General features: G+C 40.7%; 1 protein-coding gene across 9 annotated transcripts in view; it reads left to right on the top strand.

Moving 5' to 3' along the window:
• The window catches only part of SON (SON DNA and RNA binding protein), a 41,490-nt gene that overhangs the window by 4,361 nt on the left and 13,254 nt on the right, over positions 1-23,875 (top strand). For 8 of the 9 annotated variants that reach the window (XR_008746780.1, XR_008746782.1, XR_008746781.1 and 5 more), the window contains exons 3-8: positions 213-11,033; positions 12,529-12,689; positions 14,939-15,079; positions 16,925-17,113; positions 21,379-21,489; positions 21,898-22,014. Coding sequence is in view for 6 of the 9 variants with exons in the window: in XM_055801518.1 (XP_055657493.1) it covers positions 213-11,033; positions 12,529-12,689; positions 14,939-15,079; positions 16,925-17,113; positions 21,379-21,489; positions 21,898-22,014 (11,540 nt within the window). In the remaining 3 variants the exon portion in view is untranslated. The other variant, XM_055801524.1, reaches the window with a different exon arrangement.

Raw genomic sequence — 23,875 nt, 5'->3', positions numbered from 1 at the left:
AAAGCAGAATTAGAGTTTTTTTTACTTAGTGACCCCTGAGGGGGGAGAGTAAGAGGGCTGAGAGGGGAGTGTATGCTATTTGTGTATGGTAGTGAAGAAGGCATGGGTTTCAAGTTTAAATTTTTTGTCCCTGTGTATTTGGTAACTAGCCTAAAATAATTTGTAAAATGTAGCCTTAATAACGTTTACAAGGAAAATATCATTTTTTCTAGATGTAGACAAAAATACTGTGAAAAATAGTACTCAGTCTACAAAAAGAAGCTCTACTGGTGAAGATGAAATTCCAAGGAAAAAATCAAAGAAGAACAAGAAACACAAAAGTAAGAAGAAGAAGAAAAAGAAGAAGAAAAGGAAGAAAGAGAAGAAGCATAAAAAGCAGCCAAAGGAGTCAAAGTTGAGTACGCGTCATGGAGAACATGCAGACTTGCAGCCTGCTTCCCACTTGATGCCAGAGAAACCGAGCTCCACGTTGAGTGTACAGCATGGAGGGTTTGGAGATGTGAATCTGGCTGTCCACGTGCAGCCAGAACTGTGCTTAAAAGCACATGAGGAGCTTGATAGACAAGCTTTAGGACTTGTTTCTCATTCAAGAACTGATTCTCAGCAATCTACAGAAAATCTTGGAAGTGAGGGGACTTTGTGTGCAACAAATCCTCCATTTAATTTAGAAGGCAGTCGATCTGATATCCAAGAAAATGCTAGTATAACTCAAATTTGCACTAGAGAAGAACAAATTAAACAGTCTCATGAAAATATTTATCCTACAGCTGTTGATGTGAGTGAAAAGGGTGTTCTTGTTGATACTGGAAATGATACTTTTTCTAGCATCCCATCTGGAGTTGCCAATAGATCTGAAATTCAGAAAGATTCAGCAGCAACTCTAGCTTCAGAGGTAATAGAAGCACTGAAAGATTCAGAAGTTACTTTGAAATCTAAAGACATTGGGGAATTAAAAGCTTTGGATACAGCTCTTGGGTCTGAGACCAGGGAGGTGTTGAAGTATCATGAAGCATCTCTACAATCTGTGGCACAGGAGGGAGCAAAAGAGGTAGAAGCAACTTCAGAATCTGTGTCTTTGGCAAGGGATGTGACAGCAATTCCTAAAACTGCTAATCAGGCAGATCTGAATACTGTGAAGGTAGCTCACATGCCTATAGCCATGGAAGAAGTGAAAATTCCAGAAGCAATGGAAAAATCTCTGCATGTGGGAAATGTGGAAAGATCTTTGGAGTTAGGGGATGTGAGCAGACCTTTGGAGCCAGCCCTGAAGCCCTCAGTTATATCTGGTAATGTGAGAGTGATGCAGTGCAGCCCCATGGAGGGTTCAGGTGTCTTGAAGGCAGATGTATCTTTGCAGCATTCTTTTAAAATACCTGCAGCAAGTGCTGTGACCCAGGTGGAAATAAGAAGTACTGAAGTACCCCTGGGATCAGGAGCTGTTACAAAAGTGAAGGATATTGAACCAGCTAGAAGCTCTACACATATAGAAAACGTGAAAGCTTTGGAGGAAGCTCTGCAACCAACCGCTGTAGGAAAGCCCAAAGCTTTGGAAACAATCATAGAACCTGTGGGTGTTACAGCAAAAGATGTCAAAGCAGCTCAAGGAGGTCTGCAAGCTGAAGTAGTCAAAGGTGTAGAAGGTACCACTGATGCTGCAACAGTGCCGAGTGCACCAGCAATGTTCCTACAACATAAAGTCTTGATAGAAACAAGGAGTGTGGACAGAACCCAGGAACCTGCACTTCTGGCAGAATTGACAGGTGTTAATGTAGTTGCAGATGCGAAAGGTTTAAAAGCTACTTCAGAACCTGTAGCAGTTGTGCAGACCTTTGTTCCCCAAACAACTCCAGAAATCCAGATGGTAGAGGGTTTTAAAGGTCTACAAGCAACCACAGAAGTTGCAGCACTATCAGGAGTAAAAGATCAAGAAACAAATCGAGCTACTCTGCAACTGGAGAGTACTAATGCATCAAAAATTTCAGAACCTACTCTCAAGCCTGTAGCTGTAACAGAGGCAAAAGATTCAGAAGGTACTTCATTACTTAGACAACCAGAGGAGATAAGAGAATCAAAGTCTGAGACTCAATCAAATGTGAGAGGTTTGGAAGCAACTTCCCTTTCTTTGCAGAAAGATGGTGTGAAAAGTCCAGGAGGGGTCCTAAGACCAATGGTCGTGGTGGAAGCAAAAACTTTGAAAACAGCCTCACTGTCTTGGCAAATGGAAGGTGTGAAAGCTTCAGAAGGAGCTGCACATTGTGGGACTGTGGCCAGAGCAGCACTAGATTCAACAGTAGTGTCTAAAGGTTCAGAAATAAATCTAGAAGCAGGTTCGGATACCGGTCTCCTAGCGATGAAAGTCGGATCTGTGAGACCAGTGAAAAGTTTGGAAACAACTACAGGACCTGTGGCAGATACAGAAACGAAAGACTCAGAAGCAGACCGTGACAGGGCTGGGACAGAGATGGAGACATCTGCATCACACCTCTACACCAAAGTTGTGAGAGACTTAGGAGATCCAGCATCTGTAGGTAGGGCAAATGTACAAGCTTTGGAAACAGTCTTGCAGCCTGGAACCTTTGCAGTGGCAAAGGGATTAGGAGAAAATGTGTGTTTTGAAGCCAAAATGGGTAGCAGAGTCTTGGAAGCAAGTCCAGGACTTCTTGCCTCAGAAGAAAGGTCAGAAAGAACTCCTGATTCTGTGGCTGCATGTGTAAGCATGGAACCAGTTATAGAGTCTGAGGCATTAGCGGGGAGGATGCATTTGAAAACCACAGCACAGAGAGAACCAAAACATGCAGAAACAGTTGCAGAACCTCTTGGTGCAAACAAAACAAAGAGTTCCATCATTTCGCAGTCCCAGGTCATGATGCATACAAGAACCTTACAGACTGAGGGTGTAGGGGAGATAAAAGATACTGAAGTAGCTACCAGTTCTGCCAGTGTAGAAGCGAGAGGCTTAGACAACTTGTCAGAAGTTGAGGCAGTTGCAGAGATAAAAGATGTGGAAGCGAGATCAGAAACTTCACACTTAACACAGATGAAAAATTTGGAAATGGTTGTGGGATCTGAAACAAGGACGCTAACGCAAGGCTTGGGAAGGATGTTGGCATCTGACGTGGTTAGAGAAGTGGGACATTCTGAAGTTCCTGCAGAAGATCCAAACAAATCAAAGGCAAGGAGCAAAGAAGCAATACTAGAACCTGTGCAAACTTCAGAAACAAGTTCAAAATCTGACCAGGAACAAATAGTAGGTCATTCAGAAGCAGTATTAGAGCCTTTGTCCAGAGTGGAAGAAAAAACTATGGCATCAGAGATAGTGACAGAAGTGAGAAATCTGATTTCAACAGATCCGAGAACTCAGGGACCTACTGTAGAGTATATAATTGCAACAAGGAGGACAAGCACAAAAAGAAATGAGCCCTCGCTTATCAATGTAAAAGATTTGGAGGATGCTTCAGAAATGGAGAAAGCAATGGAAGCAAAATATTTGGAGCCAGCATCAGAAGTTAGAGAAGCGAGGTTGTTGGAACATATGAAAGAGTCTGCAACAGTAGAAGTGAGAGATTCTGAAACAGTTGAAGAGCCTGAGGTACGCATGGATATCCAAGGTTTGGAAACTTCCCAGAAGACTGAAAGTGTAGGGATGATGAATGTTTTAGAAGATGCTTCAGAAGCTGTTCCAGAATCTTTGCGCCCTGAAAGGGAAGAACATCTGCAGGCAGTTCTAGAAGCAAAAACTGCTGCAGAATGGAAGAGTACAGAAGGGGCTCCAGAGATCTTGAGTGCTGCTGAAATGAAATTCTCTGAAGCAATTCCAAAACCAGGGGATGTGAAAGATTTGGAAACAACACAGCAACATGAAGTTGCAGCAGAAGTACAATATGCAGAAGGGGTGCAGGGTCAACAAATTGAGGATGTGAGAGTTCCAGGTCAAGCTCAGGAATGGGAGATGCTGCTTGAGAAGAAAGATACAGAGCAAACTGAAGCCAAAGTAATAGCAGAAACAGTTTTCAGTTCTTCACATACAGCAGATGAAAAAGATTCAGCAGCGGCTTCTGAGTGTGAAATAATCGGGGACACAAACCAGTTGGAAGCAGCTCCGGCTGATGTGTCAGAAACAAAAGATTTGAAAATAGTTCCTCTTCCTGAGACTGTTGTAGAGCTGAAAGATGCGGAAGCAGCTGTGGGGTTGGAGGCAGAGGCAAAAGATTTGGAAGCAGCTCCAGTACCCGAGACTGTTACAGAAGGAGTTCCAGTACTTGTGGCAGAGGCAGGCCAGTCAGAAGTCATTCCACAGGCTGAGGCTGTCAAAGAAGCAACTCCAGAACAGGAGTCAGAGAAAAGAGATTCAGAAACATCTGATGTGCAGCCTGATGTGGCAGCACGAATGAGGGAGACTCTGATGAGACTTGAGAAAGTTATTGAGAAAAGTAGCCATAGAAGCAGTGATAAAAAACATGATGCAAAGAAACAAAAAAGGAGTCGCTCCAAGTCTCAGTCCAGGTCTAGGAAGCGGAAGAAAAAATCCAGGTCACGTTCTACTTCCAGGCGTTTGACATCTAAAAGAGCACGTTCTAGGAGCAGAAACTATTCAGTTTCCAGAAAAAAGCATTCCAAATCTAGGTCCCGATCTGTGGAGAAGAGAGAGAGAAGAGTGTCTTCCCGGAGGTCCAGGCGCAGACGTTCCAGGTCATCTGACCGTTACAGGTCTAAATCCAGATCAGCAGAAAAAAGGGGGAGCAGATTGTCCTCTGGGAGGTCCAGACGTAGACGTTCCAGGTCATCTGACCACTACAGGTCTAAATCCAGATCAGTGGAAAAGCGACTGTCTTCCCGAAGGTCCAGACGTAGACGTTCCAGGTCTTCTGATCGCTACAGGTCTAAGTCCAGGTCAGTGGAAAAGCGACTTTCCTCTCGAAGGTCTGGGCGCAGACGTTCCAGGTCTTCTGACCGCTACAGATCTAAGTCCAGGTCAGTGGAAAAGCGACTGTCTTCCCGAAGGTCTGGGCGCAGACGTTCCAGGTCTTCTGACCGCTACAGATCTAAGTCCAGGTCAGTGGAAAAGCGACTGTCTTCCCGAAGGTCTGGGCGCAGACGTTCCAGGTCTTCTGACCGCTACAGATCTAAGTCCAGGTCAGTGGAAAAGCGACTGTCCTCCCGAAGGTCTGGGCGCAGACGTTCCAGGTCTTCTGACCGCTACAGATCTAAGTCCAGGTCAGTGGAAAAGAGGGGGAGCAGGTTGTCCTCCTGGAGATCCCGCCGCAGACGTTCCAGGTCCTCTGACCGTTCTAAATCTAGATCCAGGTCTTCAGAAAAGAGAGGAGGCAAAGAATACTCATGGAGGTTCAGACATAGAGGGTCTGGTTCCTCTGATCGTTCAAAATCTAGGTCAAGATCTGTTGAGAAGAGAGGTCGGAAGGCATCTCTACGGAGGTCTAAACGTCAGCGCTCAAAGTCTTCTGACCGTTACAAGTCTAGGTCCAGATCAGTAGAAAAAAGAGATCGAAAGCAGTCATCACGGAAGTCTAAACGTCAGCGCTCAAAGTCCTCTGACCGTTACAAGTCTAGATCCAAATCAGTGGAAAAAAAGAAGGAGTCCTCACGAAAATCTAAGCGTCGCCGCTCAAAATCTTCTGACCGTTACAAGTCAAGGTCTAGGTCTGTTGAAAAAAAACGCAAGGAGTCTTCAAAAAAATCCAAACGGAAACGTTCCAAGTCCTCTGATAGTATTAAGTCAAGATCCAAATCCACAGAAAAAAGAGAGAGTAAGTTATCCTCAGTAAAGGGCAGTAGCAAGCATATGGAGTCTTCTGAACTTCAGGAGTCAACCATATGTCTTGAAAAAGAAGTTCCTGAACCTTCTTTGGCCAGTGAAGGAAGCTCTTCAAAATCCTCTAATGGTCCCACGTCTATAGCTTTGTCTGCTGAAGGAATAAATGGTCCAGAGCTGCCTCCAGCATCTGAAAGTGGGTTTTCCAAAACTTCTGACAGTCTTGAGGAAAGCTCCTCATCTATTGAAAAAACAACAGGTCTGCAGTCTTCTGTGATGTCTGAATTTGATAGCTCCAAAACCGCAGGTGACCAGGAACTGAGATCCACATCTGTGGGAAAAGCACAGGTTTCAGAGCTTTCTGTGACATCTGAAAACGGATCAGCTGAAAAAGCAGTGGCTCTGGAGTCTTCAACGCTACCTGAAGTTACATACTCCACATCTGAGTCAAGATGCTCATCTGTTGAAAAAAGGGGAGATCCAGAAACTTCTTTGGTAACAGAATTTCAGCTCTCTGCATCCCATGAAGAGTCGAGATCTACTTCCCTCAAAGAAATAGAGGGTCCACAGCCTCTTCTGACACTTGAAAGTGGATGCTCTGCATCTTCTGATGATTACAAGACAACCTCCTCATCCCCTGGAAAAATGGAGGTTCAGGGGTCTTCTCTGATGTCTGAAAATACACCCTCTGACTTGGCAGATGGTCATGAGTTGAGACATATCCCGGTTGAAAAAACAGAGCTTCAGAATTTTTTGCACGTACCTGGAAGTGAATCTTCCAATTTAGCTGACAGCCCTGAGTCAAGGTCACTATCTTTTGAAACACCAGAGGCTCAAAAATCTTTTCTAGCACCTGAAGTTACATGCTCTATGTTCCCTGATGTCTGTGAGTCAGCCTCCTTGGCTGTTGAAAAGGGCCAGATGCAGGAGCCTTGTCTGGCTTCTGACAGCGGATGCTTCAAGTCTCCTGATGGACATGAATCAGGATCCACCTTTGCTGCACAAGTAGAAGAGCTTCCATTGATGTCTGAAGGTGGGTCCTTTAAATCAGCTGATGGAAATGAACAAAGATCTTTATCTGTTGAAAAAGTCAAGGCCCTGGATGTTTCCCTGACATCTGAATACGGTCCTGTTACAATCTCGGGTGGTGTCATTTCAGCAGCATGTTTTGAAAAAAGGCAGGAAGTTGTACTGACAACTGTAGGACAAAGCTTTAAGTCTTCTGAAGTTCATGAGTCCAGAACACCTGTTGACAAAGACTTGGATGGTCCAGCACTTTCACAAGTACTTGAAATTGACTGCTCTGAATCTTCTGAAATGCATGAATCAAGATACCTGCCTGCTGCAAAAATGGAGGGTACAGGATCTTTTTTGATGTCTAAAAGTGGAATTCCTGTGTGCCATGATGGCCATAAATCAAAACACAATTATTTTGAGAAAACAGAAGGTGCAGAACTGTTGCTGGCGCCTGAACTTAGGCATTCTGTCTTCCCTGAAGGCTATGAAGTGGCATCCACTGCAGTTGAAAAAATGGAGATCCAGAAGCTGCCTCTCCCACTGGAAAGTGGGTTCTCCAACTCTGCTGGTGTTTGTGAATCAGTAAGCACATCTGAAAAACTTAAGGCCCCAGTGACTTCTCTGACATCTGAAGGTGGGCTTTTCCTGTTGCCTGATAGTCATGAATTGAGAGGTGTCCCTGCTGAAAAAGCAGAGGTGGAAAAATCATCTGAACTGAAATGCATTGCATCCCCTGATGGCCACAAGTTGAGATCTGCCTATGATGAAGAAATACAGGTGCAGGAGCCACCTCTGATACTGGAAACCAGAGGTTCTGTTTCTTCTGATGGTCATGAGTTGACACCCACCCCTTTTGAAAAAGCTGAGGTAGAGGAGCCTTGTCAAATGTCTGAAAATGAATACATAATAGGGCTTGATGGCCCAGAATTGACTTCAACCCCTGCTGAAAAAACGGAGATGAGACATCTTTATCGGATATCTGAAGAAAGATGTTCGGTGTCCGTTGAGAGCCAGGAGTTGCAGTCACCCTCTGTTGATAAGGTAGAAGTGCAAGAGCCTGATCTGGCATCTGAAAATGAATATGCTGTACCTTGGGAGGGCCAGCATTTGACATCTAGCTCTCCTGAAAAGGCAGAGATGCAGGAGGCTTGTGTAGTACCTGACAATGAATATGCTGTGTCTTCTGAAGATCATGATTTGCCATCTTCCCTTGCTGAAAGAACAGAGGTGCAGGAGTGTTCTCTGCTATCTGAAAATGAATATGCTGTATCTCCTGAGGCCCAGGAGGTGATAGCCAGCCCCGCTGAAAAGGAAGTGCAGGAACCTCCTCTGATGTCTGACAGTGAATATGTCGTCTTTGATGAAGGCCAAGGATTACAGTCTACTCTTGCTGAAAAAGCAGTGGTGCAGGAGCCTTTACTAATATCAGACAGCCAACATGATGTGTCCCCTGAAGGGCAGGTGTTGCTTTCTGTTCTTACTGAAAAAACAGAGGTGCAGGAGTGTTCTTTGTTGTCTGAAAATGAGTATGATGTGTCCCCAGAAGGCCGTGATTTGAGATCCAGTCCTGTTGAAAAAGAAGAAATAGAGGAACCTTCTGAAACATCTGAAAGTGAAAGTTCAATGTCCACTGATAGCCAGGAGTTGCAGTCTGCTGTTACTGGAAAAACAGAGGTGCAGGAGTTGTCTTTGATGTCTGAAGGTGAATGTGCCATGTCCCCTGAAGGTCAGGAGCTGCAGTCTAGCCCTGCTGAAAAAGTAGAAGCTAAGGAACCTTCTCTGACATCTGAAAATGAACATGTCCTGTCCCCTGAAGAGTATGAATCAAGATTGACTCATGCTGAGAAAACAGAGGATATGGATTCTTCTTTGACATCTGAAAATGACCATGTTTTTTCTTTTGAGAGCCAGGAGGTAAGATTCACCTCTGTACAAAACACAGATGGACGAGAGCTTTCTCCAGCACCTGAAAATGAACTTGCAGCATCCCCTGATGGCCAGGATTTGAGATTCTCCACTGATGGAAGAGTAGGTAGTGTCGAACCGTTGGTGCTAAATGATGGCGCTTCCATGTCCCCTGATGACAGTGACTTGAAATCCATCCCTGTTGAAAAAATGGATGATGCAATGCCTTCTTTAATGCCTGAAAGTAGGTGTTCTATGTCCCCTGATGGCTACAGTGTGAAATCTGGCCCTGGTGAAGAAACAGGGGATCTCGAACCCTCTTTGATACCTGAACGTAGACATTCCACATCCTCGTATCAGGAAGGTCATGAGCCAAATTCTCCCATGGAGGAAGAGGGTCTAGAGTGCTGTTTGACTTCTGAACATAGAAGATCTGTGTCCCCTGAGGGCCATGACCAGAAATCTACAGTAGATGAAGAGATCGATGATCTGGAACCCTCTTTGACATCGGAACATAGGCGCTCCACATCCCCTGATGAACATGAGTCAAGATCTAGCATTGGTGAAGAAGCAGAGTATCTGGAGCAGCCTTTGACATCAGAACGTAGATGTTCTGTGTCTTCTGATGAACATGAGTCAAGATCTACTACTGGTGAAGAGGTAGAGGATGCAGAACCGTCCTTGACAGCTGAACGAAGAGACTCCACATCTTCTGATGAGCATGAGTCGAGGTCTACCGCTGGTGAAGATATAGAAGATGGGGAGCCCTCTTTGACAGCTGAACGCAGACACTCCACGTCCTCTGATGACCGTGAGTCAAGGTCTACAACCGGTGAAGAAATAGATGATTTGGAACCCTCTTTGACAGCTGAACATAGACGCTCTGTGTCTCCTGATGGTTGCGAGTCAAGGTCAACCACTGGTGAAGAAGCAGAGGACCAGGAGCCCTCCTTGACAGCTGAACGTAGACACTCCACATCCTCTGATGACCGTGAGTCAAGGTCTACTACTGGTGAAGATGTGGAGGATATGGAACCCTCCTTGACAGCTGAACGAAGAGATTCCACGTCATCAGATGAGCATGAGTCAAGGTCTACCACCGGTGAAGAAGTAGAGGATATGGAACCCTCTTTGACAGCTGAACACAGACGTTCCACATCCCCTGATGGGCGTGAATCGAGGTCTACAACTGGTGAAGAAGTAGATGATGTGGAGCCCTCCTTGACAGCTGAACGAAGAGACTCCACATCATCAGATGAGCATGAGTCAAGGTCTACCACTGGTGAAGAGGGTGAGGATATGGAGCCCTCTTTGGCAGATGAAGATAAACAGGATTCCATGCCTCTTGAGAGGCTGGAGGAACAGGACTCTTCCTTTATACCTGAAAGTAGGCATTCTGAGTCTTCTGATGGTGAAAAATCTAGGTCCAGATCTGTTGATAAAATATCTGACAAAGAGTCTTCACGAAGATCTATAAGTAGACACTCAAAATCTCCTACTCGCCAAAAGAGCCGATCCACATCCGTTGAAAAAACGGCAGACAAAGAATCTTCACGGAGGTCTAGACGTAGACGGTCCAGATCTACAGCTCACCAGAAGAGTAGATCAACATCTGTTGAAAAAATGGCAGACAAAGAATCTTCACGGAGGTCTAGGCGTAGACGCTCCAGGTCCACTGTTCGCCAAAGGAGTCGATCGACTTCTGTTGAAAAAGCAGCAGACAAAGAGTCTTCACGGAGGTCTAGACGAAGACGCTCCAGGTCCGCTGCTCGCCAAAGGAGTCGATCCAAATCTGTTGATAAAACAGCAGACAAAGAATCTTCACGGAGATCTAGAAGCAGACGCTCCAGGTCTTCTCAGCGTAGATCCCAGAGATATGATACAGAGTCTCGCTCTAGACGGAATCGCTCCAGATCAGTAACACGGAGAAGAGCATCAAGATCAAAATCTAATCGTCGCTCTCGATCTAGTTCGTTGTCGCGTTCAAGGCACAGAAGGAGAAGTAGGTCAAGGTCAGCATCAAGAAGGCGGCGTTCTTTATCGAGAGACAGGCGTAAGAGATCTCAGAGAAACAGATCAAGATCTACTGACAGAAGAAGAAAAAGATCAGATTCAAGAGATCGTAGAATATCACTCAGGTTACGGAGCAGGAGTCGAACACCTATTCGTCAAAGGCGATCAAGGTCAAGGGGAAGAAGACGGAGCTCTAGTAGGTCACCAATTCGACTACGGCGATCAAGATCTTCAGGGAGAAGAAGATACAGCAGATCACCTGATCGTCGTAGGTCAAGGTCATCAGAACGATTTTCAAGCAGGTCGCCTAAACGTCTTACAGACTTGGGTAAGTGATAATTTTATTTTCAGTAGTTCCATGGTTAGGTGATACTGTGTTTGTTTATATAGTCTTATTTTAACATGTCTCAATAGTATTCATAAGGAATTTCTTAGAAGTTGTGTGCATGACTTTTAGTAGAAGTAATGACTTCCACTAGGAGCTTTTATGTTGGAGCTAAATCAGTGCTTATCATTTAGGTGGTGTATTTAGAGGAGGTCGTATCTTGGTTATGGAGCTTTTATACAAAAGTAGTATGGTGCAGTCTTGATGAACCCTGTCCATTGTAATAGTTGGTAAAGACCAAATACTCTGTAAGAAACTTTAAGAATTTCTAGTTTTCCTGAGAATGAGGGCATGAAAGAACATTTGAAAGTAAGTGCCAGCTGGAGAGTTCTTAGCTCTGTTGTCAGCTGTAATGCTTTTTATTCATTATTCTGTCTTGCCTGTTCCCCACAGTAAGAACTTAATGGGAAGGAGACTGGTTCATGAAATACTCCTGGACCTAGCTGCTAGGAAAATAAAAGATCCTAGTGAACTGTATCTTGCCTCTGTGAGTGGAGAAAGAGAGGCCTGGTAGTTTTTTTAGTTAGTAAGTTAACATAAGGAGAAATAAGGTTCTAATTTTGAGTGACAAGCTCTTGTGCAGTGTGTGAGGAAGTGTCTTTTTGTGGACCTTGCATTCTGACCTTTTTAGTCTTGTCTCGTAAAGTTACCGTGGAATCGCCTCTACCAGAGAAGTATTTTTGTAGAGACCATGAGAATTGATGAGCATCCTTAAATCTGCCTTCATGCTTTGATTATGCAGCAAGTGTGTATTTATACACTTACTGCTTAAGAAGTAAAGGAATGTTGGCCTTACAGGATTTTTGTAAAGCTGTATGCTTACAGAGATAGTAGTAACTAATTATTTGCAGACTGGCAGATCAGTTAATATGTAGTTTATTTTCATTCCCTGTTTCTGTGCTTTTTTCCTTAGTAAGGCAATACTGTTTTAGGAACAGTGTTGTATGTAACTGCATTTTATGCGAATGCACATTTTGTTCAGTGCTTATGTTTTTCTCTTGGTTGGTTGTAAGTAGCTTTCAGGCTATGTACTGGGGGACTTGAGGGGAACTTCCTCAAGAGCTTTGAATGCTTTTCAGAGATGGCTAGGAGTTAGACTTTGGAATTTGTGTTGAAATGACTCGGTATTTCCAAAAGTGGAATGAATTGGTGAAGTAAAATGGGCATCAGAACTTCTGGGATTTGGAGGGTTTCGAGTGCTGTAATTTGGAGTCCCCGTACTTTGTGTTAAATTTGCAATTTCGCTCATCTGTTGGGTAGACCAAATTTTAGAAAGTCCAGAGCAATGAAGTACAGTTCTAGTTATTTTCACAGAATAGAAAAAATGGGTAAAATATTGTGTTTTCTTTTAGTAATTTGTTTAGTCTGCCAGAAATGCATATTTATTATTAAAACAAGAATCTGTAAAAATAATGATTTTTCTTAAAAAACTTTTTAGACAAGGCCCAGCTACTTGAAATAGCCAAAGCTAATGCAGCCGCCATGTGTGCTAAGTCTGGTGTTCCCTTGCCACCGAGCCTGATGCCTTTGTTATCTCAAAAGAAAGATGACAAAGCCAATCAAAAGTCATCAAGAGATACACTGAAGGAGCTCACTGAGGTAAGTGAGAGCAATAGTATAAAGTCTGAAAATAAGCCAGTTGGTCTTTTGTGACTTCTAGGCCAGCTGTCATTCTGTGTTCTTGGTTCATGTCTAAGCTGGCTTGTGGTTTGAGCCCTTACTCTCTGCAATGTTTTAAGTCATGAAAACAGGCTTTTTAATTCAATGGAAGTGCATGAAATCCATTTATTTTTCTTTTTTTTGTTTGTTTTGATTCTGTTCTAATTTTGTACGAATTGGTAGTTCTCCTTGCAGCCCTGTTAATAAAACCCAAAGCTTTCTTGTCACATTTTCGGTTTTGTTGTTGTTAGTTACTTATATACTTAGTTTAGTTAGTGAATTTCACATTGTTGAATGTTACCTCTGCGTTAAAAATCTAGTGCCCACTTGATATAGTTCTGTATATTTTAATACATACTCCCAAGGTACTTTCAGAGGATTATTGTTGCAATTCTATTGCATTGCAATTCAAGTCTACAAATGGGATGTTTTTTGTTCTGATTTTGGGGAAAAAATTGCGAGTTGTCCTTTTGCTGCAGTAATGTCACCTTGTTCAATTTGCTGATTTCTCTCTAAGTTCCACCCCCACACCCCCCCCTGAAACTAGAGAAAATGTGGAATGGATTAAAAAAAAAGTGCTTTGGGGATTTTTTAATTTTTTTTTTTTAAATTGCATCATTAGCGTCACAGTTCTGAAATACCTGTTTATGGCAGTAACATCCTGAAATTAAGCAATGTCAGAATGCTGAAAAGTAATCCTGTAGTTGTGTGTGGGCTAGTGGAAGCAGCAGTACTTGTTAGTGAAAAAGCTGAGATTGTGCAGATACACTGTGCAGACATCTTAAATGGGTTTTTATGTAACCTGACCAAGATCCAGTGTAGCTAGTGCTAATCTGGAAGCCCGAAATCTGCCCCTTTGCTGCCCTTTCTAACTGTGAGAATCTGTTGGATGATGTTCCTGTTCTGTTGAATTAAAATTGGCTACAGAAGCAGCCCAGGCCATAGCGATATGGTAGTGTGCCCCAGTGGAGAACCCTTGCAGAGCCTGTTCAGCTTCTTGCAAAACTGGCTGTATTGTCTTTGCTCTCTGCAGTGTAGCCTGCAAACTGGACAAACTGCTTCCAATTATTTGGGAGCCAGCTAATAAGTATAGATAATACATCTTGTTGAGTAGCTCTCGAAATCGTGCAGCCTTTTCCTGTTGCCTAAAGAATGTGCTTGAGTCACTTTTTAAAGGTGTCAGAGTGTCTTGGTTTTTAGTGATGGAGCTACCTGTTTGCTCCTTACATGCCAAGTCAGGTCATCAAACAGATGTGATTTACAATGCTATGAACTGGAACAAGAACCACATCAGGTGATGGCACTTATGCTAGTATTATTTCCTCAAATAATATGTCCTCAGATGTCTTGTAAGTGTACTTTTCATGAATGGGGACATAATAGAAGCATGATACTAGACTATATTATTCTCAAATGTGTTTTGGACTGACAAGTTATAGTTGCTACTGATAAACAGTCAGTGCAGATAACCATGATTAGTAAAGCATTTTTTCATCATAAAATTCTAGCCTCTCTAGAACGTGTGTTTTGTTTTGTTTTTTCCCTGGAGATTCTCTTTCCATTTGACTAGAGTATCCCCCATAGCACCTATATGTTTTATATTCAGCTTCTGTTGAATACAAAATGGGGGGTGTCTTGTGTACCTGGCCAACATCAAAAATATTTCAGAAGAAATTTGCAATCTTTTGGAGCCATTGCTTCTGACTAGGTCCCTGCACTACCAGTGCACTTAAAATTAGTGACTATTAATTGTTAGATTTTCCTGTGCAGTACTTTAGTGAGTTAGATTGACGTTTCTGTGAGATTGCAATATGCTAGTTACGTTTGATACCAAATAGCCAGTGAGTTCCTGCTCTGGAACATTTGCAGCCTTAGACACACATTCTGCAATGAGCACTGTGTGGCAGGTTTTGCAGCATGCTGCTGAAATCCTGGGTCTCTGAAATTATTCACTGCATGAGTGCCTAGCAAACCTAGGTAGGTCTAGGTAGGTGATTGATAATGTGTGTAAAATGTCAGAAGTACATACATTGATGACATTGCTGAAAGATTTTCGTAGTTTATACATCCTGCTTTAGAAAAGAAAAATTGTAAAAATGTGGTTTTTGTACGTTTTGGTTCAAAGTCCCAAGTTTTTTCATGGCCATCATGTTCTGTTGTGTGCCCCCCCCCTTTTTTTTTTTTTTTAGAAATGTAAGAAGATTGCTCAAAGCACAGATGATGTGATAGTTAACAAACCTCATGTTTCTGATGAAGAGGAGGAAGAACGTCCTTTCTACAATCATCCTTTTAAGCTCAGTGAACCCAAACCTATTTTTTTCAATTTAAGTGTGAGTACTTTAATTTTCAGTATTTTAAATTGTGACAATTTTTAAATAATGCAAGTAATTTTACAGAATTTAAACAGGGATTGATAATCTTGGTGGAATTGCACTGGGATGTTATTAAAAGTGCTCTTGCTGCAATAAGAAGCTCACCTGCAGTCTATGAAATTGTGGTAGTTCCCATAATTGGATTGAAACTTAATTTTATTAATGTCTGTACAGCTTTTAGAGCTTCAGTAACATAAAGAGGATCACATTTTCATTTCAAAAATAACAGTATGAATTTGCAAACAACATTGGAATTGGAAAATGCTTTTGGAATGGCACTGTTTTTCTTTTAAAGCAGAAACAAAATACCCCCAGCAAAATTCTAAAATAATTTTGAGGTGTTCTGAATAAGATGATGGCATCAGCTTTGTGCAGACTCCAAGTCTTGTATGTTTGCTTCTTCAGTAGATATTAAGTGCTTGCTAAAGAAAAAAAAAATTGTTAGTTTTGAGATTAACCAATAGAGAAGTAAATGCTGTGTTAAGAATGAGGATCAGTGATGTTGCCTTTTACTAAGAGGATCTAAATGTCCCATTAAACCCCCTCCTTGGGGGACTCTTTTTTTTCACTCTGTCAGAGCTGGTGTTAACGCTTTCTGTTGTGAGCATGTTGGGAGGAATAAAATGAGGGAGTGTTCCTTTAAATGCGTCTGGGTTTCATATGCTTTCAGGTGTGGATTAGAATTTGTCTAGGTTTTCTGTTTGTGGGTTTTTTTGGGGGGTAGCTTTTGGGTTGTTTTTTGTTTTGTAGTTTGGTGGTGGTTTTTTACAGTATCCTGGGATTTCTTTGTGCTCATGAAAGTGCTCTGATTTTGCAGGGTATGAAGTGCTATAGAAGTACTAATATGCTAAGTGAAAATATATAGTGTTTATATTTTTATGGAAAAATATATATAGGTTGTGGCACACACAAAATTAGCAGTAATACATATTTATATAAGATGTAAGGTAGAAGTAGATCTACATTCTATGTTGTACTGTTAGAAAGTGGTAAGAATGAAAATCAGGAGACCCTGGGAGTCTTAAAGGCTCTGAAGAGGAATGTTCTTTAGTGGTTGTGGGCTGCTCTGCCTGTTCTCCACAGCTTTGACTCTTCTAGTATCATTCTTAGCATTCCTCCTGGATTCTAGTCTTACTACTATTCCCATCCATGTTCCTTTGATAGTAGAAGCTTGCCTAACATTGTGAGCTGTCTTGGCTTCGTTTATGTCTTGGAAGAGGTACCTGTTGGAGATTTCTGCACTCTTAATATTTAGTAATGCTGTTCCAAGGAAAACAAGCTCATAGACTTAATCTACTCTGAGATTCATGCTGCTATTTAAAATAATCAAAACCTAGAAAACAAAATGTTGAAAACTTTTTTCTCTATGCATAGTAATATAGAGCTTTTTGTCATGATGTGGATATCACAGCTGATGTTTTTTATTGCCCAGGATTTTTGTTTTGGAGCTTTCCATAGAAAAACAGATGTGTGACAGATTAAGATTGTTCTCTTTATGATGGGGTGGAGGGAAAGCAAGCAGGTTAATTACAAGAGTGAAGTTTTGCATATTTTTGGCTGCTGAAGCTGATTTAAGTGATTTTTTTAGCTTCTAGGTGTTTCACCTTCTGTTATACTGCAGTTTGTTGCTCACTTGGGTGTTTTTAGCACTGTGCTAAAATTATTTGTGATAAGCTTTTGGTTTGATGTTAGTAAGAAGGATAACTTAAATGTAATACTGAGTGTATGCAATAAATTGTTTCTGAAAGACATGTAAGTATTTTTTTTCTTCAAGTTTTAACCCTATAATTTTATTTCTTTAAGACTCCCAGCATAAAACCAGCACCACCACCACAACCAAAAAATCAGGTCAGCCTGTCAAAGGAATTTCCTGTTTCATCTGGGTCTCAACATAGGAAGAAGGAAGCAGATAGTGTCTATGGAGAATGGGTTCCAGTTGAAAAAGGCAAAGAAGATAGCAAGGATGATGTTTTCCCCAAACCATCCATCGAGGTAAGGAAGGGAAGGAAAGCATATCATATAAGAAAACCAAAACCGTTATCTGATCAGTCTGGTATCAAACTGCAGTCTGTGGGGGAAAAAAAAAAAAAAAAGCTTAAATAGATAATATCTAACACTTTAATAAGCTACTTATCTGAACCTCTGGGGTCTTCAAGTTTCATTGCCATGCTCACATGGGCCACGATGAAAGCAATGTACACCCATACTTTTGTCAACTAGTGTCGTCTTTGTCTCAATAGAATTTAAACTGTAGCTTGAAGATGAAAAGCAAATTTCTTGTCCAGTTTCCTGCAGAGGTTAATACCCTAAGTTGAGACTTTCATAATAATGCCTTTAATAATAATGGAAATCATCCTACCAATCTTAGAGCAATAACATCAAATTGAAATGTAATACATTAAAAACAGATATGATTGTAGTTTCTGAAACTGCTATTTCATCTGGTTGTATCTACAGAATTTTTAGCTTTACAGTCACATTTTCTCACATAGTTGTCTTCCGTGTGGCCTTCCAAAGGAAAAAAAATTAACTGTATGTATAATAAAATGGGAAGGGGGAAAGAAAAAAGCAAGCAACTGTTTTTCCCCTTGAAATGTCTTCAAAAGGATATTTTCGGGGGGGGGTTGTAATTACGTAAATTAAGTATTTAAGACAGATGTTAATTTTTTTCAAGTTGTTGTTACCTTACTCTTACCTGAAGGCTTGTTCTCATACCTTTCAAAGCAACTAAACAAAAAACCCTTGGCATCAATTTCTGATGAAACAATCTTTTCACTTGGTGAGTTTTGTCTTTCAAGAACTTTCTGAGATTGTGCAGTTCATTTCCTGAAACACAGAAGGTACTTTCTTCTGGGTCTTCTACAGCACCAAAAGCACAGTGAATATGACTTACTCAACAGACATTTTCTTGGTATACCTCAGTTTGACAGTCAGGCACCCAGTTCATTGTTCTCTCAGTGTAGATGGTAACTGCTGTTTGGTCTTTGTCATGAACCACTAATAAGACAAACATTTGAAAATGTTTGTGCAAAATGTCATTCCCAGCTACTAGTGTATATGTAAAAAGTCCAGAGCATAGAAACATTGTATACTAACATCTGGCCATGTTTTTGCCAGGTGGTAAAAAGTCTTGTCCTTCAAATAATTAATGATAATGCTCATAGTTCATGCAGGCTCTGTAGATGTCTGCATCCAGGTTGCCAATGACACTAGACTTGTGTTTTCACAAATTGGGTTACCTAAGCGCTAATGGTTTGTGTACTGATTTTGTAGAAGAGGCCTTAAAGATGGATATTGGAGTAAATATATTTAACAACTTTCCTTTTTGTCACATGTATCATTATAAATGCTTGTAACAATGTTGTCTGTTTTTATATTTTGTAAATAAATATTTTTATTTGCATTTACCTTAACTTGGTTTGTGTTAAGGGTGATTTCAAGGGTTGTTAGCTGACAGCAGAGCATACCATCCCCTTGGGTTTGGCAATCCTTAATTTTGAAATAAGAAATACTCTTGTAGTAGCAGGATCCCTGTATGTTTCTCCACGGAGTCTGAAAGGCAACAGAGTGCTTCTCTGCTTGTTTTTTTCAAATGGTTATGAGGACTCTTTGTGGATGAAATGGCTTCCTTTGAGCAAAAGAAGTCAGATAAGCTCCCTTGCTGTTGCAGTAGGGTAGAGGGGGAGTGTGCTTGGATCCTCAGGAAGTTTGACATACAATTTGCCTCCATTCATTGTTACTAACTTTGAAATCTGATTGTGACAACTCTGATGCAAGTCTATATTGGCATTAAAAAATACATAATTAGTTTTATTGTTACGTTTTTATTCAAGTCACAGAATTAGCTATGGGAATAAGCAGTCTGAAATGGCCCAGCTAATACATTAGAGATTGTTTTAATAAAACATTATGCTCTTGATACAGTTGTTTGGGGTAGTAGGAGATAGAGGAAAAAGTCTTGAGTAATCTCAAGTATCAGCATGTCTCTAGAAGGCAGAGAAACCTATGAGAAAGAAGCTGTATTTGAAAGTTTGAGTACAGAGTTGAAGTATTGTATTTAAGTTTGGAGTATACACACATGACTGTTTTGCAGAGAAGCCGCCGTGGTCTAAAAATGTGGTAAATGCATTTGGTGTATCAGTGGATCTACCCAGTATGGTCAAAAATGCCTGCTTTCTATTGTTAGTCTCTTCTTGCTTCAATTTTGTGATTTGTGTCTGTGGGGAAATGTTACTAGAAGTCAGGATCGGAAAGGCAGAACTCTTACGGAGAATAGCATGCTGAACTTGGAACTGTTTTACTTGACTTTATAATAATAACTTTTCATACTTCAAGCAGAGATTTTTTTTTTTTTCAAGATCCAAAGCTGCCATCGAGTGTCTTGACATAATACAAAGCCACGATGGTCTCCAAAATGGTGACTGACTATGTGGGGAAAGTGTATGGGAATTCTAACTAACCAGGGTATCTACTAATAGGCCCCAGTCCGGTAAAGCACTAAAGTACACATGTATGTTTAAGTATGTGAGTGGTCCCAATGTGGTTTCAGTGGACTACTTGCATGCCTATGTGTATTGCTGGATTGAAGCTTTTGGTGAGTAGAATAACTTTTATTTATCTCCTGAACCAGTTTTACAAACAAACAGTTAAAATAATTCTTTAATATGTAAGGGAAGCTTAGTAACTCAAGAAAGTATGTATTTTAAACAGGCATTCTTTTACGTATGTGACCATCGCTTTAGGTGATTGTTAGAAAGCCTTTTACTTCTTGTGCCTTGTTTATGATTGTGTTTTTGTCAGCTGGGACAATAAATAAACACTGAACCTCTGTTTCACAGACATACAGGACTTCCTGGATTTTAAGTCTGTCTTGGTCAGTGCCAGATGTTTCAGCAATGATCCTCCTAACAGAAATAATTTTTCTCCTGAACAGTAAAAATACTAAAAAATCCCCCATCTTACGTGAAGATTTAATAGAGCACAAAACCAATTACTCTGTTTCATGCAGTTGCAGATATTCAAGTCTGTCCCTTACTGTTTTCCAGTATTTTCTAAAATCTTGACCTGGTTTTCGATACAGAGGTATTGCGGATTAACTGTATTTTTCTGTTTAGCAGTCAATTTTAAATTCTTTTCAGTTTTTTCTGCTGCCTCTGTAGTATAATGTGAGAGGCTAAGGTTATGAGGTAGCGACTAACAAAAGGTAGAAGTCTTTCGTAAAACAAAAACAGTGAAATGATGAACTTTATGTCTATATGCCACCTGCTGTTTTGATTATTTGGTTTCTTCCCTACCTCAAACAGTTCCAGCCCTTTGTCTCCTTAACATGCTTATCTCCAAAGAAATGTCACTTGTTTCTGAGCACTGTTCTTTTTGTCCTTTCAAAATAGAATGATCCGTAAAATGTGTATCTTCTGAAGAACAAGGCACAAGTAATTTTACAGAATACCTCTATACTAGCCATAATTTATTACATCTTTATACCCCCAAATGTTTTGGATTTCTCTTTTGATTGCTGTGCACACAGAGTAGAGGTTTGCATGGAGCTTCTTGATTTGCTCTGTATTTTTTTACACAAGTGATTCTGATTAGTATGTGCGAGAGAGTTTCAAATCTCTTTTTCTTTAAACTTCATTATACTTTAGCAGCACAGATCTAAATAATCCTTACCAAATCAGTCAAATTTTTGAGTGTGGTTTTACCTCAGGCTGAAGATTCAGGATTTGAAACACTAAAGCCAAGATCGTGGCATACGTCTGATTCTTGCTGTAATTTTTTTGTACATACAACTTTGAAGCTCAAGTGTGACTTAATGGTAGAGTGCTCATGTGAACAGCTCTCTGAAGGCATTTTTTTTTAATAACTAAATTACATTTAATTCTGTTGGTTAATAAGATTCTGTTGGACAATAATGTGCTTCTCTATTTAAGTATTACACACCAGAACTTTTGGTGCCCAAAGCAGTTCTTTGAAAATAATTTTTCTGATATTTTGTCTGTACAGGTGATGCTAAATTATCAGGGTGTTATAATTTAATTTCAGATGTTGTATTTGTTTAGGAAAGCCTATATTGTATATACTTAACAAATAGTCCCAGGATTTTTTTCAGTGTTACCTAATTGTATATCAAACTAACCATTTGATGTGTAAAATAACTTTGTAGCATTTGTAGCATTTATTCGACAACAGCATTTTCCAGATCAAATGAATGTTATCGTGGTCTGATGTATTTTTAAAAATAATCTTTTTCTTCCTAGGGTGTGGACATAACTACAGCTATGAATGATCGAGCCGTGGCTCAGAAAAGGCTTAATGAAAACACATTTGATTTAGAGGCCATGTGCATGTTAAATCGTGCACAGGAACAGGTATGTTGAAAATTTTCATCAGCATTTTGATGAACTTAAGCAAAGTAAATATTTACCATTCATACCAGCTGATTTTTCTTAAGGTATTTTAAGTACAGGTTTTTGGAAGCCCAGTTTATAGGCACTTGTTGAAGAATTCTACCTTTCAGTTTGCACTTCATAACAGTGATTTTGAGGATAAGCAAACCATGAACCATAAACTTGCTAGACTTTCTGCTCAGGCTTTAGGGTTAACTTACAAAGATGCTCTGCTTTCTGGAGCATCTGCTTATAAATGAGTGTTAATGAACACAGCACTAAACATCAGTGAGGCATCGTCATGAAAATTATTGAGAAGCAACAGAGAATTGCAAAGGAAAAATACGGAAAATTTCTATTTTGGTCTTACATTTGATTTTTATTTTGTAGATTGACGCCTGGGCTCAATCAAACTCCATACCTGGCCAGTTCACAGGAAGTACTGGAGCACAGATACTGTCCTCAGATGAGCTGACCAACAGTGGTCCCCAAGCATGGATTAGAAAGGTAGAAGTTACGCAGACATACTTGTCTAACTGTCACATTTTAAATAGCAGTGGAAGTATCGGAAAATGCAAAAAATGTGCCTTAAAAACCTATGGTAATGCATGTGTCAAGTACAACAGGTTGAGTTAAATCATTGTCTTTGATCAATTTAGATACTTGCTCCTGCTGTGTCCATTTTGTTGTGCATTAAGGTGTTGCTCATGGCAGAGTACTTCAATAAGGTGTGCGTCTGGTATTTGAGTCAGATTGGTTCATATATACTGTTACCTTACACTGAAATGGCATTCATGATTCTGGTATGGTTGCAGTGGTAGGTCCATCACTACTTTTATGGTATTGGAACAGATCAGGCAAGGTTTGATCCTGATGTTGTTGAAGTCAGTGATGTTTTGGCATCAACTTCAGTGAACCAAGTCCTGAACTGCCATTTTGTTTGACTTGGTTCTACCTGATCGCTACTTTGCCTCTATTTGTATCACCAGGGTTTTCTGGGAGCCAAAGATTTGGAGTATTGAACCAGGAGTTGCAGTTGGGTTAATAAGTTTAATGTTATCCTACAGTGAAGTAGTTACCTCTTACTCCAGGGTAATACTGGCTTATTTTTGGGGTGTGGTGCGTCATACATACATGCGTTTTATAAGTTTAATAATTCATGATTCATCTTTGAAAATGAATACTGAACTGGTTCTCTTCAAGAAGTAGAACTGAGGAATTCAAGCAATATCCACCTTTCAGACAAAAAGAATAATTAATTATGTTGGTCAGTCTTAACTAGTAATATAGTTGAGTATATGCTGTATCTGCTTATCCTTCCAGAACATAGCGTTAAGACAACCCTCGAAACTGGTAGGTTAGATTTGAGGCTTAGGGTAGAATTTTCCATAAAACTTGGTGTAAATTGAACACAGAAGTCTGGAATTACAACATCCTAAAAATAGAAATATTTTTGCCAAGATTCACTAACTTGTTTTTCCACTTTATATAGCCAGGCAATACAGAGAGCCAGGCAACACAGACATCCAAGTTACTTGCTAGATGGGAATCTTTTGAGCTCTGCTCAGTATTAATACAAAGCATACATGATAAAGTCTTATTTTAACAATTATTAATTTCTGAGATGGTAACAGGATGTTGGCTTTTGATGATTGCAATGATCGTCCCTGGCAGAGGAACTTAGAAATACAAAGCACTCGGCAGGGATGTATTGGTGAGAAAAGGAGAGCTTTTCTACCACGAGGCTTGTGAAAGGGATCAGCAAGCCTACGAGGGTTCTCCCTTCCTTGAGTGAGTTCCCAAGGCAGTGGAAAGGGAGCATCTGTGATTATCTCTTTCCCAAGCCTCTTCACCTCACTTTCATTCTTTGAGGTTCTGTGGTGGTTTTCTGTGCCTTACAGTAACGGGAGTGTCCACTAACAAAAAATAAGTGGAGAAGACAAGTGTGTTTTCCTCGGTCTTTCAACGTCATTCTTTGATCTACTTTAAAAAACAAACAAAACAAAAAAAAATCAACCAAATGCTTTGTATGGGGAAAATGAGAGAAGAGTCTGGTCTTTGGGTTGTGGACATGACTACTGTGAGGAGCAGAAGCATATTGGAACGTTTTGTTGAATCTAGAAATAAGAGTGAGCCAGCAGAAGGAAGCACTTCTGTCCTTCCCATAGCTGTAAAAACGCAGAGGTTTGCAGTAGTAGGCATCCTCCCTAGCAAGCATCATGTGGTTTGTCAGAAAGGAGGCTGCTACTGGAAACAAGAAGAGTTGTTGGGTGAAGAAGATGAGGACACAGTCCTCTTTTTCCTGCTCTGGCATTCCTCAGCTTGACTTCTTTTGCTCTTTCCAGGTTCCATATTTGCACACACATTC

The sequence above is a fragment of the Falco peregrinus genome, chromosome 4 (genome assembly GCF_023634155.1).
Source record: "Falco peregrinus isolate bFalPer1 chromosome 4, bFalPer1.pri, whole genome shotgun sequence".
Taxonomy (NCBI): domain Eukaryota; kingdom Metazoa; phylum Chordata; class Aves; order Falconiformes; family Falconidae; genus Falco; species Falco peregrinus.
This window is presented reverse-complemented; position numbering and strand designations above follow the sequence as displayed.